General features: G+C 41.9%; 1 protein-coding gene across 2 annotated transcripts; it reads left to right on the forward strand.

Moving 5' to 3' along the window:
- Nucleotides 1-3,032: 3,032 nt before the first annotated feature.
- PWP1 (PWP1 homolog, endonuclein) lies at nt 3,033-23,874 on the forward strand. Of its 2 annotated transcripts, XM_054220184.1 has the most exons (16): nt 3,033-3,179; nt 3,280-3,338; nt 6,699-6,832; nt 7,256-7,341; nt 9,689-9,785; nt 11,244-11,354; nt 12,157-12,281; nt 13,631-13,704; nt 15,878-15,974; nt 16,858-16,919; nt 18,710-18,821; nt 19,823-19,913; nt 20,773-20,894; nt 21,368-21,473; nt 22,209-22,348; nt 22,442-23,874. In XM_054220184.1, the coding sequence occupies exons 1-15, from the start codon at nt 3,114-3,116 to the stop codon at nt 22,322-22,324; spliced, it is 1,458 nt and encodes a 485-aa protein (XP_054076159.1). In that variant the 5' UTR covers nt 3,033-3,113; the 3' UTR covers nt 22,325-22,348; nt 22,442-23,874. The 2 variants fall into 2 exon arrangements, with proteins under 2 accessions (XP_054076159.1, XP_054076075.1); XM_054220100.1 differs by lacking the exon at nt 22,442-23,874 and having other exon boundaries at nt 22,209-22,399.
- Nucleotides 23,875-23,922: the final 48 nt, after the last annotated feature.

Raw genomic sequence — 23,922 nt, forward strand, 5'->3', positions numbered from 1 at the left:
AGGCCCAAGGCCAGTCCAGAACAGACCGTGGCATGAGAATGTTTGATGACAATTCTTCTGGTCGGAGACCTTTTATTTCCCCAGGATCTGAACTTGGTCCTCGCACCCTTCCTGGGACAGCCATTTGAGTCCTTGGCTTCTGTTGCACATATCCTTCTTCATGGACATTTCTTCTCCAGAGAGATTTCTGTCAGCTATACAGCCTTCTTCCTGATTAGTACAGCTCTCTGGGTTCATCCCAAAATTCCTCCAACGGTTGTGTCAGAATTCCATCCAAATTAAACAATGAACATCTTCTTTCCTTCCCAAGCCTCACACCTCTGCGGTTGAGCCATCTTTGGACACTAAATACCAAAAAGACCATTTTTTTGCTGGTGTGTTATGACCTATGAGTTGTCCTGGCTGGTTCCTTGGGGTGAGTGGGCTGTACTGCAGTACGGCTCAGTTGCTATCGCAGGTATCTGCAGGAAGCTTCATGCCTGGGGCACCATTCTTTCAACCCTATCGCTGTGATTGCAAAGGCACCATGGAACAATAATGCATTTCATAGAGTGGTCTTTCTTTTCTTAAGAAGACCCTGAGACCCACGTCCCCAGCAAGTGTATGATAGACAGAAGTATTGGAATCACACAGCATTTATGGACTGGCTCTAAAAAGAGAAGAAAAATTATTAGTTGTAAATGCAGTTTTCTAAGCTTTAATATCCATGTGAATAGTTGCTACCTATTTTCCTTCCTCCTTCTCCAAGACTTTTTTGTGGTACTTCTGTTGTTGAGCCTCACCGCAGTACATGGCTATTTCGTGATAACGTACGCGGTAGAGCATGTGTGCCCCCTCTGGGTATTGCTTCAGAAAAAACAAATCTGGCTCAAGTGTTTGTTGTGCAAACCTCCACACTGTAAACGTATATATCTGCAAAAACATATCCAGGAACCACAGTGACTGGAAAGTAGCCTCGCTCTCCCCCTCTTTGCTGCATAACACTCCCCTCTGCCTGTCCTTTGGGAATAGCAGCTGCTTCCACAAAACTTCTCCCAGAATCTGGAGGAAGACTGACAGTCAAACTGTTGCCAAGTCACACGTGGGAGGACAAGAAGGATTTCTTGAACACTGTAAGAGAAGGTGACCAGCAAAACAAATAATAACAGCCCACCAAAAAGACAAGCATACTAAAATCCAAGATTGGCAATTATCTAGAAGCCCAGCAGGACTAGGATGCCCGTGCTACACAGCAATACAAGGAACAGCTAGAAAGACAGAGTTTTTGCCTCAGTATGTTTGTGTCCACATTAAGACAAAATGCAGCAAATGGGTGAAAGGAATGGGGGGCATAAGAGGTAGTAATATTTTAATAGATATTTATTTCTCTCTCATGCCAGAACCACAGAAGAATCAGGATAAAATAATGAGAATGCTACAGTGGTGCTGTCTAGTGACATGTGGATGAAATAACGTAGCCATTCCATCTGCCAAGCTGAAGTTTGGTTGCCAAGTCCTTGAGCTTTACCATGAGAAATGCTCCTTCCCCTAACCTCAGCTTCCCATCCATGTAATTTGCAGTTATCCCCTGAATTAAAATTTCAGCAATGGAAACAGCAGTGATTTCCGCATGTTAGTAAGAGACTACCTTCCCATATGTTACAGCTAACATTTTATCCATTTTCTCTGATTAATGAGTTAGCTAGTATAGGACACTGACATTGGGGAGGGCAAAAAGCAGCACCTCCTGTGAAGATGCCAGTCCCTCACAACTTCCTGCAACTCCCTCTCGCTGTTGACTCTGTGCATTGGTTTCTTTTACTTGGATAAATTTTAGAGATCGATAACAAAAAGGTTTTTCTAAACCTTTCATTTTGGTGGTTCGCTGCTGATGTATTTTAGAGCCAAAGTGGAAGCAAACATCAGCGGGGGAAGCTGTGATCCAGCGTGGGAAGTGAAGGACTTGAAGAGCCTGGAGATGGGGCAGCACTTTGTTTCTCCAGAGCACCCAGGAGGAGTGGCTGCACGATGACCTATTACTTGGCATAGCATTAATTTCTGTTACTAAAGGGGCCTTGGAGCTCTAGCAGGTCCCAGCCTCAGCTAAAGGTGGCAGGGGTGCCAAGTGGGATTGGGCTAATTAAGAGAATGTCATGGTTTAAACCCAGGTGGCAGCTAGGACCACACAGCCACTCGCTCATTTCCCCCTGGTGGGATGGGGGAGAGAACTGGAAGTGAGAAAGAAGTCACGGGTTGAGATAAAAACAGTTTAATAGGTAAAGCAAAAGCTGCGCACACAAGCAAAGCAAAACAAGGAATTCATTCACTGCTTCCCATGGGCAGGCAGGTGCCCAGCCATTGCCAGGAAAGCCGGGCTTCGTCACACCTAATGGTTACTTGGGAAGACAAACACCAAAACCCCAAACACCACCCGCTTCCTCATTCTTCCCCCAGATTTATATACTGAGCAAGACATCACATGGTGTGGAATATCCCTTTGGCCAGTTGGGGTCAGCTGTGCTGCCCGTGTCCCCTCCCGACTCCTTGTGCCCCCCAGCCCTCGCTGGCCGGGCGCTGTGAGGAGCAGGAAAGGCCTTGACTGCTCGGCCACGACCAAAACCCCCACTGCGCCGCCAGCCCCGCTTCCCATCCCAGCTCCAGCGCACAGCCCCGCTACAGCTGCCGGCGAGAGGGTCAACTCCATCCCCGCGGCAGCCACGACAGAGGAAGCGGCCGGGCACCCTTCTCAAACTAATCCTATGAAAAACCGGCGCCCCTCTCGCTGACGGCGATCCGTCTCCCGACAAGTTCTGTCAGTCACCGACCGGCCCGAGGGGGACACTAGGGCAGAGCGGCCCCCCGCCGCCTCCCCGCTACCGCCGCGCAGGCCTCACCCCCCCCGGCACCGCCCCTTCCGGATCCGCCCACTCAGGCCTCTCCCCCTGCAGCCCCGCCCCTCTCCCCCCCGGGCCGTCACGGCGCTCGGTGATGACCTCACGCGGCTTTGTCTCCGCCCCTTCCGTTTTTCTCCGCCGCTAACAGGCTGTGGCCCCACCGTCCTCCACTGGTGACGTCACTCGGGGCGCGCCGGAGCCGCTCGCACGCGCTGTCGCCGCCCGCGTGCCGCCGCCGCCATGAGCTGCCCGGTGACGTGCGCCGCCTGGGTGCGTTGCGGCGTTGCCAAGGAAACGCCGGACAAGGTGTGTGCGGGGGGGGGGGGGGGGCCGGGCTGAGGGGACCCCCGCAACACCTTCTCCCCCCCGCCGCCATCATCCCTCTCTCCCTGTGTCCTCCCCGCAGGTGCAGCTCGACCAGGAGGAGCTGAACCGTCTGATCGAGGAGGCCCAGGACAAGCTGGGGTGAGCCGGGGGGAGCGGGGCCGGGGCGGGGTTGGAGCCCCCACCGAACCTCGCCGTGGTGTGGAGGGGCCGGGCGGGGGGAGCGGCGGGGGAGGGTCTCGCTGAAGGCCCGGCTCGGGAAGCGGCGGCGGGCAGAGGAGATCGGCACCGGCCGGCCTGGGCTCCTCCTGGAGAGGCCGTGCCGGGTGAGCCCGAGTGCCGGGAGGGTCGTCTGTCCGGAGAGCGGGCGGAGAAGCGTCGGATGGAGGATGTGTCCTGCCTGAGCCGCGGGTACGGCAACGTGGGCGGTGTTCCCGTGTGGTTCTTCCGACGTGACCCGTGGGCCGTCAGGCTAGCCGAGCCTTTCAGGTGAAGTCTCCAGAGATCCTCTCGGGGCCAGCTCCTCGCTGGAGTTGCCATTCCCCTCTGGAGTGGATCTGTAACTGCGGGTGCTGCGGAGTCCGGGGGGCAGTTTGGTGCCTTGGAGATGTGGCCAACTGAGGTGGAAGTCCCAGATGGACACCGTGAAAAAGCGTATGCTGAGGGGGCGACGTGACAATCTAAGCAGGTCTGGAGGCCACAGCAGAGCTCAGAAGGACTTGGTATTTTGTGCTTCTGCAAAAAAAGGCAAAACTTCATGCAGATATTTATGGTTCGGGTATTTACGGCTCACATATGAAACGGTAGACATCATAACTCTCCACTTGGCACTAAAAGTTGCTGGTTGTGTAGTTGTGTTAAATTTTGTCATTCTGCTTTTAAGAAAAAGGTAAATAAGCTTATGGAAAGAATAAGAAAAGTGAGAGATTTAGAAAACATAATCTATGGAAGACAATAGAGGAATGTCTCTCTTTTGTCTAGAAAAAGATGAGGGACTGAGGCCTTATTCCATTTTCCAGCCTTTTTCAGCTAGATCTGTGTATAGATTTAGGCATCTCATTCTGTTTCGGCTATGTAGGGTGTGTGGTTACGCCACAGTATGTGTGACTCAACAGGCATAGGTATGCAATAGGTAGCAATAAAAACTTTTTTTAGTTCGGTGAATGTTACCCACCCAATTTCTATTAGATGGATCTGTGCCTTTATTGCTGAACAGAGTGTTTTGTCCCAGAACGTATTTTGTTCTGGTTTTGTTTTTTAATGCTTCCAAAATCATCTTAAACATCTGGAAGGTTCTTACTTTATATCAATTTCTTTAGCAGTTATGTTTAATGTTTCCGTTCTCTGCGGTGTTACTTGTTTCTTCTTTATGTGTGTGAGCTTTTGTTTTTCTGGGTGGATTCCTTTCTCTTGCAATTTCAGAAACAGAAAGATTTGAGGTGCTGCTTATTAGTAATTATGCATTCCAGCATGGAACTGTAAAGACCATCCGCAACAACCAAAGGGGTTATGATCGCTTTATAACATCTGGTACTTTGTAGAATTTGTTATGACATCAGTCACTTTTTTTCCTGTGCAAGGATCACAAATCAGACTCAGATTTAGAGACTCTAGCTATCTTTTTCCCTGTGTAAAAACTGGTAAAGTGAAGTGTTTATTTTACTGAATGGATTATAAAGATAGGTTTCTGTTATTTACTTTAGAAATCATACCTATGCGAACTATCTTGCCTCATTACTGCCTGGGAATTTTGCGTACAGGAGGACAGAAATACCGGATTCTGCACATAGGACGCAGTAACACTTGTCACAAGTATAAATTGGGAGAGGGGTGGCTGGAGAGCAGCTCTGCAGAAAGGGATCTGGGGGTGCTGGTGGGCAGCAGGCTCAATAGGAGCCAGCAGTGTGCCCTGGTAGCCAGGAGGACAAACTGCATCCTGGGGTGCATCAAACACAGCATCACCAGCCGGTCAAAAGAGGTGATTATCCCACTATATTCAGCATTGGTGCTGTGTGCAGTTCTGGGCCCCACGATTTAAGAAGGATGTGAAGGTCCTTGAATGCGCCCAGAGGAGGGCAACAGAGCTGGTGGAATGGCTGGAAGGAATGTTCTGTGAGGAATGGCTAAGGACTTTGGGCTTGACTGGCTGGAGAAGAGGAGGCTGAGGGACAACCTCACTGCTCTCTACAGCTTCCTGAGGAGGGGAAGCGTTGATCTCTTCTCCCTGGGATCCCATGATAGGACGTGTGGGAATGGTTCAATGCTGCACCAGGGGACGTTCAGACTGGACATTAGAAAGCATTTCTTTACCAAGAGGATGGTCAAACACTGGAAGAGGCTTCCTAGAGAGGTGGCTGATGCCCCAAGCCTGTCAGTGTTTAAGAGGCATTTGGACAATGCCCTTAATAACGTGCTTTAACTTTTGGTCAGCCCTAAAGTGATCAGGCAGTTGGGCTAGGTGATCATTGTAGAGCCTTTCCAACTGAAATGACTCTATTCTGTTCTGTTCTATTCTTAAAACTATCACCTGTGCAGTAGGACAAGGGGTAATGGTTTTAAACTAAAGGAGGGTAGATTTAGACTAGATAGAAGGAAGAAATTTTTTATGATGAGAGTGGTGAAACACTGGAACAGGTTGCCCAGAGAGGTGGTAGATGCCCCATCCCTGGAAACATTCACGGTCAGGTTGGAAGGGGCTCTGAGAAACCTCATTTAGTTGAAGATGTCCCTGCTCATTGCAGGGGGTTGGACTAGATGACCTTTAAAGGTCCCTTCCAACGCAAACTATTCTGTGAAATGCAGTGTATCCAGCAGGAATGAGTTCCTGTCGCACACACTCCATGGAGGTGTCTGGGATATGTGTTAGGTCCTCAGCCAATGTTTGATGTATGCTTCCTTCTACTGAATTTTTTGTATATGGAAACTCAATTGTTTGCACACAGAGTTTTCTGGATGTTGCATAGTTTGTCCTGTAAGAAGTAATCTGCAATATGTCCCTACCTAATTAATTTTATGTTGGCCTTTTTTCTTCTAATACAAATATGGGAAGTATGAGGAAATAAAATCTTAAAAATCTTGAAGAAATGCAAGAGTCATCACATGTGACAGGACATGTCGGTGGGATGAAAAAAAAAAAGGAATTAATTGGACACATGCAAATGCACAGAAGTGAGGTTGAGAGCATTGTATCCACAAAAAAAGGGTAAGAGAAAGGGATTTAGACACACCGTTTATCTCTGTCGAATGGAATTTGTGTCACGTTTTGTCATGAAAACTTTCAAGGAAAAGCTTTCTCTGGAAGCCTGAGAATAATGGTGCCTTGTATTTTGGGAAAAGATAGGAAAGGAGTGAATAGATTTCCAAATCAGTGGCATAAAGACTTGAAACCCGTGTGAACAGCCGGGATGGTGTGCTGAAATCTTGTTAGCAGTCCACTAAGTAATTACCTGGAAGCATGCTGAATGTCTGTCACAGTTTCTCAGGATGTGTATCTTTAAACAGGGATGGTGCCGATGGTAGCAATGAAGGCCAGATGGCACGTGGCAGAGATAAGTCTTCTCATAAAAATGAAGGTCTGTCTGATGATGAACTGGAGGAGTATGATCTGGACAATTATGATGAAGAGGAATACGCAGGTAAGAAGTCAAATGTCAGGTATGCAATCTAGGTGAAGAACCTTTTCACTTCTTATTGTACGTAAGAAATGAATATGCTAAAACCGCACAGTGCTATATTTCAAATGCTGGAAATTCACATTTGTAATTATTTGCTTATTCCAGTTTCGGAAATCATTTAGTGGGTGAAACAATTCTGTGTGTCCCCCTGACATTAGAACCGAGAGCAGTGTTGAAAAGAGTTTCACTCCCCCTGCTGTAGTTCTGGAGCAGAGCAGCAGAAGTCCCTGAAAGCACTAAGCGATTTAAGAGGTTCTTATGTTTGGAACTTGGAAGTCCATTTACCCCACCCCTTAAAATTTCTAATACAGGTGTTGGTCCAGGGGTTTCTAACTTCCATCTGTCATTGGCATGTATAAAAAATGTTCTGAAATTCCCATGTAGGTGATTTAAAACTTGAAGACTCTTTGGCTGCTTTGGCAGTGTATGGGAGCAATGATCAGGATCCTTACATCACTCTAAAAACCACTGTAAGTACTATAAAAATGTTATATATCTCAAACAGCATAAACTTAAAAATCAGTTAAATTTTCCCACTGCCGGACTGCCTTAGGGTCTGTAGGTGCTTGCAGTTTGCCAAAAGTTTGCCAGACTTTTGATCAGATGGAACTCTTTTAAGGTTGCTTTGTGCAGTCACCTCTATGCATGCTTTTTACGTTGAAGTCAGAAGTTAAGGTGAACTGGCTCATGATTTAAGCCACATGCTTCTGTACATGGAGGTGGTTTGTCACCTATCTATCAGGACCCAGAAAATACTTGAAGAAGTAAGAAATCTCAGTATCTCAGGCTACTAATGACCCAAATTAGAAAACTTCCCAGATTGCAAGACTCTTACAACCCTCCACCAGTTTATGGAAGAAACCAAACTGAGGTGGATTCAGGCTACATGTCAAATTAGGGGTATCGAATGAAGAAATATGTCCCTGTTAAGCATATATGCGCAGCATAGTGCGTAGTTGACTGTTTCTGCCTGTATTAATTTCCACCAAGTATCAGACAGGGAACGTCTTAGCAGGAGCTGGCTTTGTAGGAGCTCTGCGGGGGGTGAAGACATCTCTGGCTGCAGCCTGGCACAAGCTAACTGTGTCAACAGTGCTGTCCTGTTATGCAGCCTGTTTATCTCTCTCTGGTGAACAGGTATGCAGCATGCAAGACATGAGATAATTCTTCTACTTTACTTAACGTCAGTATTGCCTTGGCTAGAATATTGGGTGCCTCTTCAGAAAAGATATGGAGAAATTCCAGAGAATATCCCGCAGTTTAGTTCAGAAGGTTAGACTGCTACTTGTGAGTGACTTAATTTACATGGAGAGATGACAGAAATCAGTTACAAGGTGAGGTTGTGTGAGAAGAGACGGTGTAAACTAGAGAGCAACTAGGAGAAACTATGATCACCTGGGGCAGGGTGATGAAGCAGGTGAATTTTTGAGACCTCTTTGAAGCATAAAGATTCTGAGATTTTTCTGGGTGCTGTCCTTCTTTGTACTATTTTGGATTCTTTACAAAGCTAGTAAGTTGTAAAGAAAAGAGTAGCTCTAGGCTTCTACCACAATGTCCAGTTTGTGTGTCGGGGACTTTGTCAAACACGTGTGTTCTCAGACAAGGAGTTGTTATGGTGACTTCACATACTGTAACAGAGCTGAAGGAGGAAGGTATACGTTTATCTTTAAAACGAGTTCACTTGCTGTGTGCACTTTGGGGCACTGTGTGTTTTCTCTGCGTTCCACTGACTAGTTGACGATTTTTCTTGCTCCTATGTACCAGTAGAGGAGAGAAATGCTTTAAAAGTTATGTTTATGGTCAAAGAGGTATTAATTCACATAGGGATTCAGGGAGAATATCAACTGCATTTATTGTGTGTCAGAAAAGCTAATTTTCCTCCAGACATAGAAAAAGTGAACACCTTTTTCTCAGGCCTTTCCTCCTATGCTCGAGTCCCTTTTTAGTGCTTCAACATGCATTTTATGTTGTCTCGTGATATTTACTACTAGTACTGTTGGAGACTAGGTACTGTGTAACATTAAGTTGATTAATGCAAAGAATTGCAGTACTTGATAGAATTCAAATATTGAAAAGATGCTTGAAGTGAATAAAAAAAATAAATTAAAAGCTTGCTACAAGAAGTCCAAGAAGTCTTGTATGTGTGGTAGAAGGATGGTACTCTGTTTGTGTAAGACTATTGACTCTTATGTACAGTTCTTAGTTTTCCACTAACGAAAATTCCCTGAATGCCTTCCATTCCTCAGTAACAATGAAAATTAGATGAGAGGTTACATTTGTGCTGGTACAGCTGAATGCCCAGTATAGCTGTAGGCAGTACTTTTCTGGAAATATTTTCCAGAAAATAGACAATGCTTTAATGCTCTTGGAATTGCTTCCTGGATGTGAGGAGCAGTTACAGTATGCTTATTGTGTAAAATGCTGTTATACGATATAACTGCTTAAGGCATGAGAGCACAAGGGAAATAAGCTATGTATGTGGGCTCCTAGTGGTGATTTTCTTTTCAGCAATGGGCTGAAAGTCAGCTTATGGTATCCTTAAAAGATGGTTTCATATATCGTAATTAAACAACTCTCTAAATCTCCCTAGCTACACATAAACTGTCCTTCAGTCTCCCCATGATGGAGTCTGGTTCCTATCTTTCTCTCTTTACCGCCATAAGATGGTTTTATGCGGATGGGCAGCAGGGTGTTGGGTTTTGAGTGTTTTCAGTTATGGTCAAAAGTTATTATTGATTCAGCCTTTTGAACATTTGTAGTTTTGTGCATTTATGTGCTTTGCTTAACATCCGTTGTCTTCTCCTTTTTGCTGTTCAGGATCAATATGAGCAGGAGGACTTTTTGATTAAGCCCAGTGACAATCTTGTACTTTGTGGCAAAGTTGATAAAGATTACTGTAGTTTGGAGGTCCATGGTAAGTAGCATAGGATTTGTTCCTTACAGTGAAGCTAGGGAATATGTTTTGCCTAACCTGTTCCATATGGCTGTGTAGAAGAGGAACAAGGTGTTTTTTGGAAGTTTTTTTTTTTTCTCCTCCTGTGTGTTTTGTCCTCTTTTTTTATATCATGGTGCTTTAGCCACTTTCCAGAACTAGAGTATTTAATGTGGAGTTATTGTTATTTAGAGGATAGTGTGCCTTTATCAGACTGTATAGCACTTCCTTTCCTTATTTCATTCCTACTGAAGCTTAGAAAATACTATGGCAATTTTATTCTCTGAGCATACAATCTTTCTTCCAAACAATCATGCCAGCTTCCTGTAGGAGTTTATTGGTGGTTGTTTTTTTCCTTGCTTTCTCCTTGCTTCTTTAACTGTGCTTTCCACTGCTAGGAGTAGAAGAATCAGCACCTTTATCATCTTAGTTTTAGAAGAGATGATCCTTAATAGCATCAAAATACCACTTGTTCTAGGGATGGATTTAGTTTTACTGTGCAAAAGATTTTTCTGTTGCAGCAAGGAGTACTGCTGAGTGTGCTGAGGTTAGCATCTTTGGTGGTAACTTTGGGGGGATGTTTCTGGCTACTTCTGCTGTGGTACATGTTTCTGTAAGCATAAGTATTCTGTTTCAAGAAAACAGCAAGGCCAAAGTGTTTGAAGGCATCTCTTCAGATACCAGCATCTAGCATTTTCTGTATCTGGAGGTGTTTACAAATTTTATTAACTGCGTTATTTTCCCTCTATAAACTTATAAAACAATAGCACAGGCTTCTGCAGTTTATAACATTGAGTAGTTTACTAGGACTACTTTGTTAACTGAAGACTTTAGTTAGTATCTGAACATCTGTCACATGCACTTAAAACAGCACAGTGATTTTGCGTGTGTGATGATACCGTGTTATTAAAATTATTAATGTATTTTATCTGCTATCCAGTTAGTAAATCCTTTTATTATAAAGAGAAGAATAGCTGGCTAAAGGGAATGCTGTGTTTAGTATATGGTTGCTTTACCAAAAGTCTTCCCGTATCTGTCAGTTACAACCTGCTTTTATCTGACTTCTTCAGCTTCCTCTAATTTGAAAACTGTTTGTCTTTTACCTTCATTTCCCTTTTGATTGCATCTGGAATTATTTCTTTTCTTTTTTTTTCTTCTTTTTTTTTAAATTGCTGGTTCTGTAAAAATGAACGTCTAAACCTTCATTAATGTATCCTGATGTAGAAAGTGGTGGTGGTGGATACAGAGCATCTATTTTGAAGTGATCGTGCGTGGGGGCTCTGGCCTCTGCCCTAACACTCTGAACACACTGTGAATTTACATTTTAGATCTCCTTGATGATTTAGTGTTTGCCACATCTGCCTTTTGCCAAGTGAACTGTTGATAGTTGCTTGCTTTTCCTCTTCACTGACATGTTGTATATCTTTAATTCTTTCTCAGTTTACAATCATGAAGAGAACTCATTTTATGTACATCATGATATTATCTTGCCTGCTTACCCTCTGTGTCTGGAGTGGTTGAATTTTGATCCTAGTCCCGACGAATCACTAGGTACGTTACAAAGGATACTGTAAATGTCCAGTTAAATAATTTTTATTTGAAAAGTATACAGATGTAACGTCACTAAATAATTTCCTCTAGTGGTACAAATAGAAATAAAACCAAGATATTAAGACAGAAAAACTGAATATCAGATTTTTTGGTTTGGTGATACAGGTATCTTCGTGATGCTGCCATAACAAGCAATTTGACTAAAATACTGGTTTTATTACAAATAATTAAGTTATTGTCAATCAGCTGACCAGAGCAAGCTCTTCTCTAATCTGCTTTATTTTCCACTTGGAAATGGAAGGTTGCTTTTGTTCAAAATTGTTATGGCCAATGCTGTTGATTAACTATAAAACAGAGCAAGATTTTTATGTATTTAGTAACTTTACTTTAGTAACCTTAAATACATACAAATTATGTATTTAGTAACCTTTTTCCTGTGTTTTACAGGTTTTTTTTTTTTGCCATAGCACAGGGAATGTGTTTTTTGGTTTGGTTTGGTTTTTTTTTTCCTTAAAAAAGCAAACAAAACGTGGAACTTCATACAGCTTCTTTGAACAGTTACTTGTACTGAAGGGGAAGTGTATTGGCGAGCAAGTAAATTTTTGTCTGGCAGCATATGCTGTCAGTTGATATTTTCAAATTGTTCCGTGTCAGTTAGAATCATCAAAGATGTTCAAATAGAAGATTCTGGCACATAAGTATAAGTTTTACTTATTCGAAGAAATAAGCAACAGCTGGATTGCCAAATACGCTGTTTTGTAACTCTAAATAAATGTGGTTGCATTTGGGTTTCTGCTTGTAGGAAATTATGTTGCAGTGGGTAACATGACCCCGGTTATTGACATTTGGGACCTTGATATAGTGGAATCCTTAGAACCAGTCTTTTCTCTTGGAGACAAGAAAAAGAAGAAAAAGAAAGGGAAGAAAGTAAGTATTCCAAAATGGTTTATCTGGTTGGATGTAGGAAACTTACAGCAAGGATAACGTTATTACTATTTTTCCTACACTAAAAAAATCGTAGATGATCTGGTTCAATTCCATCTGAAGTGTTGACAGGTTACAGAAGATAATGTCATGGTCATCTACGATAGGTTAAAATTAGTATTTTCCTGTGACTCAGAGTTGAAAACGCATTGAGCAATAAAGGACAAGGTTGACACTAATAAAATACATTTACTCAGGATTCATCTCTGTTAGCTTTATCTATCTAAAATTTAAGCATATTTTAAGCTAGTCATCGAAGCTGTCTGAGGTGAATGCATAGAGACACCCCCAGAGAATGGCTGAGTTTCTTTTAGTGGACTGCAGAGAAAACCTTAAGTACCAAAGAGGAAGACTGAGGTTTAGACTGGATGTTAAGTTATGTGAGATGAATCTGACCTTCATTGTGTGCCTGAATATGGTGTTACGATTTGTCCAAATTCTTTGGTATGTAAAACAAGTCTGGAAGATAACTTAGATCTTGTCGATTTTTGCTTATAGTAGATGCCTCAGGAAGTGCTTAAAGACTCCCTCGAGTAAAAAGGAAAGGTGAACGCTGGGTATATAGCTAACCTTGGTTTCCCAAATGAAGGAGCACTGCAGTGTTAGTCAGCTGAGGAACCACTCTGTGTAATTGTGAAGGGGGGTTACTTCTTGAGCTCTCAGACCTTCTGGTTTTAAAAACAATAGAAAAAATATCCTTGGAAGGGGAATTTGTTCTGTGAAACTTGCCTCTGAAAATCACTGAGTTAACAGAATCACTGTTACCTCAATTTGAAATGCTCATTATTCTCTGTATGGATAATTGAAGTCTGGAAGTAAGAACAGAAGAGGAATGGGGTGGCTTATGGGAGGTTTCCAATTGCTGTCCCAGTAAACTTTGAAGCTTAACCATTTAAAATTAGAATTTGTAGTAGCTGGCAGTTACAAGGACCTAAGGCTCAGTTAATTGGGAGGAGAGAGAGAGAGAACTGCCAGGAGTGTTTAGAAAGAAGCTGAAGAAGCTGCGCAGTAGCTGGAAACAATGAGATTTCTTCTCCCGGCCTGAAGGGAGTAACCAGTTCTGTAAGGCCACCAGCTGTGAGTGGAGCAATCTGAGATCCGGGGTAAGAGGTGAGGTGCAGGTACTGCAGAGACAGTTCTATCAAAAGCCTTGTTGCAGCAAGTGAGAATAATTTAAAATACAAAGTTGTTTGTGAAGGCATTAAGGAGTTCATACTAATGTGTTGTAGCGCTTGATTGCTGTTGAAGCTGTAATTTTCAGAAGTCTGTTTGTGTCATATTTGCATACGCAGAGTTTATCTTCAGAAGGGACAGCAAAAGGACATACTGATGCTGTGCTTGATCTTTCATGGAATAAACAAAGCAGGTAAAAAAATACTTGAATAACAATGGATGGTTACAAGTCTGTATACTTAATTAGGCATGTATTTTTCACACAAATCCAAAATCTTATGTAGCATAACATTGAACTTGAAAGTAGTGCTGCGATGAATTGATTCTCAAAAATACACACACACTCTTTTTTTTTTTTTAACTAGAAATCTTGATGTATTTTTTTAAACACCTATTTATTGCTACAGATCACTTTTTATTTGCAGGTTGTCCAGATGAGGGCAGGGCTAAGGTGAGTCTAAGCCATTTGATAAATTGGCTACATTTAAGCCAGATGCACAAATTGGAGAAGCAGAAGGGCTGCCCTGATCTGCGCCAATCTGCCGGTGACCTAAACCACCATTTCAACAGATAGAAGTAGATTTATAGAAGGAAGTCCTTGCTGTGCTGGTTTTTTTCCCCTCTGGCTTTTGCCCCAGAGCAGTGAACAGAAAAGAGAGTGTAAAAGCCCTAGTAGCACAGTTATAGGAATGCCTCTGACTTTTGGGTTATACTGGACAGGGAGAATTCCCTGTTGCCTGAATGAACCAGCAAATGAAGTGCTGCTATTGAAGCAACACAAAGCTGGCCCATCTTGGGGGAGAGGTCAAGGACAATGCGCTGACTGAAATAAAGACGCTGCTGTTTTTTTCTTATCGTTTAGGTGTTTTTTAACAGTTCACTTGTCAGGATTCTCAGCATGGGCCTTGAAACTGTCAGACACAGGCTGATTTTTATGTTTGTTTTTTTTTTTCCCCTGCTGTCATAAATGCCTCTGAAGATACACATAGGCAACTCCGCATACTCCTGATGAGCCTTCACTTGTAATGCTTTGTTATCTAGATGCTGGAGAAGGAAACACCCACACAGACATGCAGTAAATGTACATAAATTGCGCTCTTAATTTACAGTGCGCTGTCTGTTGTTCTTAAATTAAACACGTATGCACAAAGTATGGTAGTGATCATTCCATCACTCTTACAAAAGAGTAGCTTTCACGTACCTAGAAATGGTTGTCTGGTAATAATATAGAGACAAGTCACAAAATTTAAAGCTGCAATCGTTAAGTGTCTGGAATGCATAATTCCGTAATGTGCTGAGTTACGATTGGTACTGGTAGATCTTTCAGGAAATAAAAACAGCCTTGAAGTGGAAAGCTTATGGGCAAAACAAGTAACTCCTTGGAGCAGCTTATATTTAAGGGTTTTGTTGTTGTTTGGATTTTTTTAGGCAAGACATGATGTGACAGCTCTCTATAAATAACTTTCTGCCTGTAGGTCATAATGGTGTTACTGTAAAAGGTTCTCATAGCCTTCACTATGCGTTTTCTTAACTTTCCCTTGTGACATTGTTTGGGAGAACAGTGTTTCCAGGAGAATGTTGGCGCTTTCAGTCAGAAACGCTTGGTTAATATAAAAAGAAAAAGGTGAGGAGGGAACAGTTTCAGTCAGGAACAACGTGTTGAGGTAATCAATCTGTTTTTAAGAGCAATGGAGCAATGGTAGCAATTGTACTGTGTATTTGACAGCGTTTGGGAACGATTTGAGTTTTTTCTGATTAAACTTCTAAACTATGTATTTATTGCTCTTAACACAATTGGTCAAATTTAAGTTGAAACGTGGGATCTGTAAACTAAGTAAAATGTTAGTGGTTCCTTTCAGCATTCTATGAAGGGTGTACAGTGCTGGCTCTTCAGTAGTTACATAAATACTCAGATATTAGAGAGCAAAATATTCTAAAAACAGGTTTGTCTCGCTCTTGGCTGTACGTGTATGCATACAGAACTAAGTTGCGTAGGTAATGTTATTTAAAAGTACTATCTTAACGTCAAAGGAAAGGAAGTACTTAAGCACCTTTCTTGCTTTGTTTTGTTCAAGAATCTTCCAGAAAATGATATTTTAAGTGGTGTCGGGGGAAAAGCAAGCAAAACTGTCAATGCTGTTGTACTAATGTTGTACTAATATAATCTAATAGAGTCTGTCTGTAGTCTTTACTTGTAACGTAGAATTACCTTCAGGGAGTTATCCCTCAGGCTTGAGATACATAGTCTGTAGACCAGAGAGTACTTGATCTCAGAATCAGGCTCTGTATATATTTTGGATTTTTGACCGTTACTTGTTTGTATCTGTATAAAGATTTCTAAAACTTATTTTTTGATCCATTATCAGGAATGTTTTAGCAAGTGCGTCTGCTGACAGTACTGTGATTTTGTGGGATATGTCTGTGGGTAAGCCAGCAGCCAGCCTGACGCTACATACGGACAAGGTATGTAATAATCGCTATGTTTCTTTCACTGTGAAATACAGAGGGAAAAAATAACCAGCTTTTCATTAGCCGCTTGGTAGCGAACCCTTAGAACAACAATTCTGTAGTTTTCTAACAACTGTGCAGAATAGTTTAAATTTCTGAGTTAGTCGCTTTTGCGAACAACGCTGTATTTGCTTTTAAAAATGTTATTTAACTTATCCTTTAGAAAGTTTGCAAAGACTCACAGCATTTTTTAAAAGGCCTTTTGTGTGAAAGCCTGGATGGTTGGGTATAAGCTACAAAAAATAGACCTCTGAGCATAGGTCAAGCTGTAACCCTCTCTTAAGGCAACAGTGAGTGTTCGTTACAGTTTGTTCTAGGTAAGAAAGGTTTAAAATAAATGATACTAAAATACCATAGTGATGAGTACTTCAGAAATGAATTAATCTCATGGTAATTACAATGTGAAAGTTAGTTATTAATAGCTATAACCTTATTTTGCTGTTAACAAAGTCACTGCCCTTGGCAAACTCCAGATTTTCATTTTTTGCTAATGTCTGCATTTTTCTCCCGACTGGAAGCAGCTATTCTTTTACCTCCTTCAGCTTATTTTTTTTAATATCTAGGGCAGAAACGGGGCATGTGGTTCCGTTCAGTTAAATTATATTGGAAAGTATCTTGTTTCCACTGGGTGGGGGCGTTTGAAATAAAAATGATGTGCATCTCTTGCACTGTTTTATGAGAAATCTCAGTTATCAACAAGCTTAGTAAGAAGCGTTTTTTGGGGGGAAGTGTGCTGGTTTTGAGGAGGAGGGATTGTGCTGTGGTCAAAGAAAATTCCCGTATATATGTGTTGTATCTCAATGCTTATTTTTTTGAAATAAAATCTTCTGTTGTCTAGGTCCAGACATTGCAGTTTCATCCGTTTGAAACTCAGACGCTTATTTCTGGATCTTACGATAAGTATGTCAGGGTAATATTTTCAATTGTTACATGTGGGGAGGGTATTAGTGTTGAATTAAGCCCCTTAAGTTGCCTCAGGTTTTCTTTTTCGTGTACTTATAACTGTGCCAAATTTGAGTAATGCTATTATTTTTTTCCAGCAAGGTAGCCAGGTTTGTATGTGGCCAAAATGTAGTTTTCCTTACCTCTTTCTCAGGACTCGCCAAATACTTTAACCATCTGGACTGACATTTTCTGTGCCAGGTGTCAGATCCAACCTGAATTTATTTCTTAATTTGGCCGTATGGCATTTTCTGTGTTGGGAATGTGTCGCTGCTCATTCCTGTGAAAACTTGTCCAGGTTTTGCCAAACTGTAAGACCGGGGTGGGGGCATGAGGGACTTTAAAATCCCAGTCCTCTCCCTACAACCTCTATGGATAGGCGCGCTATAGCCGAATTTTAACAGGCTGTCTCCTGGTGATTGCAGCCTGGAGATGCTGTGAAATGGGTTGTGTCTGCACACTTGGACTAGCGCTGTAACTGCCACTTCTTATAAGCCCTGCCAGCCAAAAAACTTCCTTTCTGTTCTCCCATCTCCTAGGGGTGACTTTGTAATTTTATTCTATAATGGTGATTTTTCTTATATCGATTTTTTTTTTTTTTTTTAATTCTGCTTTTAGGACTTTGTCCCTCTATTAATATTTAAAGACTTGTCAATCTTTAGCCAAGTCTTTATGTTCTCTGGCTTCTTTTATGCTCTGCATAAGTAAAAGTATCGGAGAAAACCCTTTTATTCTTCTTAGGAACCTGCTTACGTCCACTTTCCCTCCCCCTTGACTTCCTTCAGTGAAAAGAAAAAAAAAGTCCAAATACCGAGACCAGCTTATCAGTCCCTTTTTAGCTAGCCCTTTGATCCCATGGACACCTATAAACCAGCGTACTATCTATAAACTAGTGAACTGCCATTGGGGATTTTTCCTGTAAAACCTCACAGGACCACAGTCTGTTTAATGAATGTTGGCAGATGCCTTCATAACCTGAAAGTCAGACCGTTAAAAACTGCGTATGTACTAAACCTGTTTTTGTAAAACGCCTGGTAAAAGAGCTGAGACATGTAGATCACATTTCTTCGGGTTTAATTATAGGATAGAGTGGGAGCGGGTTACGCTGTGGCTGTAAATTGCGGTGAGATGTTGCGAGAGTGACATCATCGCTCCTCTCTTCCAGTTGCATCCAGGAGCTTTTCGGGTTGGGACAGATTCTGCTGCCACTGGGCTGAGCACATGCCTGCAAAGAATCCCAAGGGACCCACTAACTCCCATCCCCTCTTTCTCCTTTTCTGGATTAGCATTTCCCTAACCGCTTTTGAAGATTAATTTTTTATTCCTTTTTATTAAAGCATATTTGAAAATATTTGTATATGTATCAGAAATTGTGCATTGTTTTTGAACAGTCATTACTTGACTTTTTAGAAGTCTGTTCATAATTATTTGCATAATTATGGTCTCTTATATGATGCCTTATGTACTGAGTGAATTCAAGCTCTGTTTGCTTAGTTTCTATAGAATGGCTGTTTGTTACCAAGATGACACTTTGAAGCATATGGAAAAAGCTTGTGTTTATCTGAGAAATTTTAATCTGTTATTAAGTTGGAAGACTAAATAGTGAAGCTGATTCCATTTTAATTTTTGAATTGTTGTTTACATGGGCCTTCTACAGATGCCAGTGGTAAAACGAAACAAACTTCATAAAGCAGTCTGCCCTGATTATTTTTTTTTTCTTTTTAATTTCCTATCCCTTTTTCCCATAGATCAGCTGTGCTGTATGATTGCAGAAACCCACAAGATAACCATCGAACATGGCGGTTTAGCGGTCAGGTTGAAAGAGTAACCTGGAATCATTTTTCACCTTGTAATTTCTTGGTGAGTACATGCTCTTCTGTTCTAGGTCTGTTGACTGTTGCCATTTTGTTTAACCTGTAATGTTTCTGAATCACGTAATGGAGCTGATGGACAGCTGAACTGTTGGTGTTACTTATTTTAAAAATGCAGTGTGTGGACGGATGGTTTTAGGTATTTTTTTCAACAAGTATATAGAGACCAGCTACTTATTTGGTATCTTCGTTATGACAGTAGAAAAGCAATTGATGCCGATGCTTTTTCACTCCAGAGGTGACATCTTTGCCATGTTGTTAGAGTGTTTTGTGGGTAGGTTGTATTTTCCTTTGTATAGTTGCTGTTGTGTTTCATGTAATGAGGCAATTGCAGCTGAGAAGTAGCTAATTAGAAGATCCTGAATATTAGTTCAGTGTTTCCCATCAGCGCTAGAGGGCAGTGTCCTCCTAGCTGGTATAGAGTGAAAATACCTTGATTTTGTGGAGGTTTTTATAATAAAACTTTTAAAGAGAATTTAAACCAAATTTTTTTTTATTATCTCAGTGGCTGTCTAGTTCTCTGTTGCTTTGTGTATGCAGCCAACAAAAGCAGTTGCTGAGTTCTGTTGGGTTTATGATTTAGATCTCTCCTGGTATAATAGACACTTGGCTTTGCACAGGGCTATTATGCAGCCACTGGATGGCTCCAAAAATTTGAACTGATTGATAGTTAAGAGACTAAAGGCTCTATATTTCTTTGTCTAACGTGAGAGCCAAGCTTAGTAGTGCAACCATTTTCAAAATAGAGTTTAAGAAATGTGTATAGGACTAAGACTTCCATGGTGCGTAGAATAGCTCAGGCAGCGTCAGGGTGGAGCCTGACCTTGGGGATGCAGACCCTGTAAGGTGTGTAATATGCCCTGCCGAGAAGCAGTGTAAGTCTGGCTCAAGTCACAGGGATTTACTAGAGGGTGGGTATGATTTCACAGGAGGTTTTTTTCAAATGAGCGACTACGGCTGTTTGTTTTTATAATGTTGTGGTTTCCTTAGGCAAGCACAGAGGACGGCTTTGTGTACTGTCTGGATGCTCGTTCTGATAAGCCGCTGTTTACTCTGAAAGCGCACGATGAAGAGGTGTCAGGTAAATTGTGTGCGTGTGTATGTTGTGTTTGTCCCCAGCAGCGAGGCACATCTGGAAGATGTCTTTAACTGATACGACTGAGGTGGTGGTGATTCCTTGGTTAACAGATGAGAGTTGTGCATACTAATCATGGGTAGCTGGCGTGTGAAACAAATCTCTCCTCAGAAGCCATTGTAAAGCAAAGTATTTTAACAACAGTGAACTTTTCTCAGTGAATGTCATGAACGTCAAAACAGATCTGTTCACTTGGGACTTACTCCCTGTGTTTTTTGGGTAAGGAATAACAAAAACTATGCAGTCTGGTCCAGGATTATGAACTGTAATGTTTACCTCCTCTATCTGTAATTATTTTATACTGACATTTATTCTGGAGATGATTTATGTATGGCACATGGGAAGGTTTTCACACTGCCTCCTTTAGACTACTTTAATTATTTGATCAGTGTAGGAGCTTCTAAAAAGCAACTCTAAGCACCTGATCAGGTGTCTAAAATGAGATCATATGAATATGCCCCATCCTCTTGGATAGCAAAAGAGATGGTCTTTGGCAAATAACTGAAGAACACTAGCAGGGGAAGCCAGATCATGTGAAGTAAGAAGCAGAACAACGGCATCTTTGCACTGTTACTGTTGTTGGATTGAAGGCAAAATAGGCCTACGTGATGTTAGTTTGCTGTCACAACAGCGAGCGGTAGCAGCATGAAACTCTCATTAACTTTTTCTCCTTTGTGCTGGAACAGAGTTTAGTGTGAAAAGAATATTGGGTTTGTTAACGTGACTTTGCTTCAAAATGTGCCCTCATCTCTGTGCAACGGTGGTTACCTGGTGCTCTCACACTGCTGCACTCTTCATCTTCCAGGGCTACAGCTAAGCAGTCAGATCAAAGGGTGCCTTGTGACATCGTCTGCTGACAAATACGTGAAGATTTGGGATATCCTGGGAGACAGACCAAGTTTAGTCCATTCCAGGGCTATGAAAATGGTAGAGTAATATTAATTTCTTGATTCCAAGAAGGTTTATATATAAACTATGTCTGCTTATTCCTTTTTGTCTAGCTTGAATCTTGTTTTACCTAACATCATAACATCTTTTAGGGGGAAAAAAACCCAATCACAACTGTGTATTCTGGGTAAATCATTATCATTACAGTGCAGTATTCAGTTCAACATGTAATTGGCAGACTGCTTCAAAGCCTCAGACCCGAATACCAGATACAACGTTCTGAGCAGAACTAGAGGTACTCCAGTGTGTATCTGCCAGCTTCAAGGCAAAGGTGTGATTTACTGTTTGTAATTAGCAGCTCTTGACTTTAATTTTGTGTCCTTACAAAATAAGTTTCAGAAAACTTAGCATAAATTTGTTTAAAACTTGCTTGGCGAAAGTATTTTCAGATGACAAATTAATTTTAGGATGATATTTACAAAAAAAATATCCTCTTCCTTCCTCCCTCCCAGGGTGTTCTGTTTTGTGCAGCCAGCTGCCCTGACTTCCCCTTCGTTTTTGCCTTTGGAGGAGAGCGGGACGGGCTGCGTGTCTGGGATATAAGCAAGATTTCTGCAGGTAACATTCTTATTTCTTTGAATCTTGTGGTTCTCCCCTTGTCCCCAGGGTGTATTTGTATATTCAGTAATGTATTCTGGTCTGAGAGAAACTGTAGGTTAATATTTTTAAATACCCCAAGACTACATGTCTTCGCATTTTCAGCTTCAAAAAATGTGGGTTTTTTCTAACTTGGAAAACTGTGTTTGCCACATGATTTATTTTCTCATAGCTGAAGTATAATACCTGATTTCTTGTAATACCTATGTTTTCCTTTTTTCTGAATGTTCCTGGTGTAATCAAGTATCACATTTTTGAGTACCTGTACAAATAAAAGCAAGGACTGGTTTTGATGGGTTGTTGTAGCTACATGTAACTAAATGGCATGAATTTTTAGAGGCTTTTAAGAGCTTGGTGGAAACCAGAGAGACTAAAACCAGAAATAAATTATTTAACCTTAATGTTCTGCTTTACAAAACTCATCCATTTCACAGTACTTAGGCACAGGGAAACCTCTAGAGATACTCTGGGGGAGAAATAACAGGATTTGTAATTTAGGCAGCACATACGGGCGACTGTTTGGACATGTAAGCTTTGGCTCCCTACTCAGGGCAAAGGGGAAAGCTTTAAAATTGCACCAGGTTAGGATTTCTGTTCCGTGGTTTTCCCTTCCGTGATGCTCACCACGCTGTACCTGCTGTACTGCTCTTGTCCCTGCGACACTAATGTGTAAGCAAGCCCCTGTCTCTGTTGCAGTGAATGAAGTTTTTGGAAACAGAGAGAGACATGTTCTGGCAAGTGCCAGCTCTGTGGCTTCCAGCTCCACAGCCGGCAGTAGCAGCAACGATTCAGAGACAGCAATGGAATCATGACGGCTCAAACATCACAAAATCAAAGTAATTAATGGGACTACGACTAATGTGTATTCTACAGATCCCCCTGTTTGGTGAGAGTTCATAGAAATTACTTGACTGTCTTGCAATCCGCAGGCTTCTTCATCTCAGACGAAGAAACGCGGTGATGTGGTTAAGCTCTAAATCAGCAGTTCCAAGTTCCTGCCTCTATTACCGGCTTTGAAAGATGAAGTCACTTGCTTTTGCCTGAGATTAGAAACAGGGGCCACCATGTGTCAAGTTGATATAAAAATGAAATAGTCAAAATAGAAGAGCGTCCTGCTGCTACCAGAAGCTTGATGAATACTGCAGGAAGGTAAATAGCTTCTAAGGGCATCAGGAAAAATACTTCAGACAGCGGTTGCCTAATAAATAACCAAACAAAAGCTGAATGAAATGACAAGTGTAAATAGATAATTTAGCCTTAATTTGAGGCTAGAATTACAGATTTCTAATACGTATTTTAAAAGTTCTTCTCTGTAACCTGTTTAAGTCTATTTCGTAGGCACTAAGTTGGAGTCCCGAAGTAGAACCTTAAAATGTGTTTCTACCACCTCAACTCACCGATATCAAACCAGAAATATCCCAGCTCTGTCCCATCAAGGGTTTCTTTTCCCTGGTTCCACAGCACCTGAAGCTCATAGATGGTTGCATGCGTATTGGGTTTTTCTTAAAGCTCCAAATGTAATATATATATGCAAAGAGAATGTGAACTGAAATAAGGAACTACTACTTGGGCGAGGACGAGAGGCTGTCAGGACACGAAGTGAGGGTAGGGATCTCAGCTGGTCACTGTTGCTGGTGAAAGCTGTCCATGTCACGTGCTCATGTTCTTAACTCCACCCAGGCATTTCTGCCTGAAACCTGAAGGCACAGAGGAACATTTTGAGTATCAGCCTAACCGCTGACTTTTGAACACCTCATTTAAAGCATCGGGAACCTAGTCAAGTAATGTGACTGAATTTCCTCACATTTAAAATGAACATCCAAGTGCCTTACCCCAGGCCAGAAGTCAAATGGTAGTCGTAGCCTGTGGAGTGCGTGGAAGGTGGACAACCACTGGAAGGTCTCTGTTGAAGTGCTGCTGCTTTAAAAATGCCCGGGGTATTAAAACAACTGGTGTCAAAGCAGCCGTAGTGTCAGCGCACGTAGCTGACAAGATCTTAACCACTGCTTTCCACCCTAGCTGATTGTAACTCCTTCTGGTGAGGTAAAGCAGGTAACTTTTATCAGTACAACCTGCAGGTGGCGGAAAAGGCAGGGCTGTAGGTTTCTTTCCCATCCCTTGAAGTAAGTGGCTGCTTCTAAATCCAGTTTAGCTGTTTCTAGTCTGGTGACAGGTGTTTTGCATGGCACTGCAGGAACCAAGAATCAATCCTTTCTCTGCCAAGCAATAGTGAACAGTGTGGACAACAAATGAACGACGTCTTTTTTGAAGCTTAAGAACCTCTGTTCAAGTCTTTTCTACTGAAAAGCTGCAAGTTTTTCAAAGCTTTAATTTGAAATAAAGGCTTCGTGTTAAGCTCTTTGAGGGTTGTAATTTCTGTTATATCTCTACTTTTGGTATTAATTGGCAC

This window comes from Rissa tridactyla, chromosome 1 (assembly GCF_028500815.1).
Source record: "Rissa tridactyla isolate bRisTri1 chromosome 1, bRisTri1.patW.cur.20221130, whole genome shotgun sequence".
Lineage (NCBI taxonomy): Eukaryota > Metazoa > Chordata > Aves > Charadriiformes > Laridae > Rissa > Rissa tridactyla.

Bases quoted from the DNA above. Each gene is read 5' to 3' on its own strand.
- PWP1 (XM_054220184.1), top strand. From the start codon at position 3,114: ATGAGCTGCCCGGTGACGTGCGCCGCCTGGGTGCGTTGCGGCGTTGCC. The intron at 11,355-12,156 runs GTACGTTACAAA...TTCTGCTTGTAG, and splicing joins TAGTCCCGACGAATCACTAG to GAAATTATGTTGCAGTGGGT. The intron at 16,920-18,709 runs GTATGTCAGGGT...TTTTTCCCATAG, and splicing joins ATTTCTGGATCTTACGATAA to ATCAGCTGTGCTGTATGATT.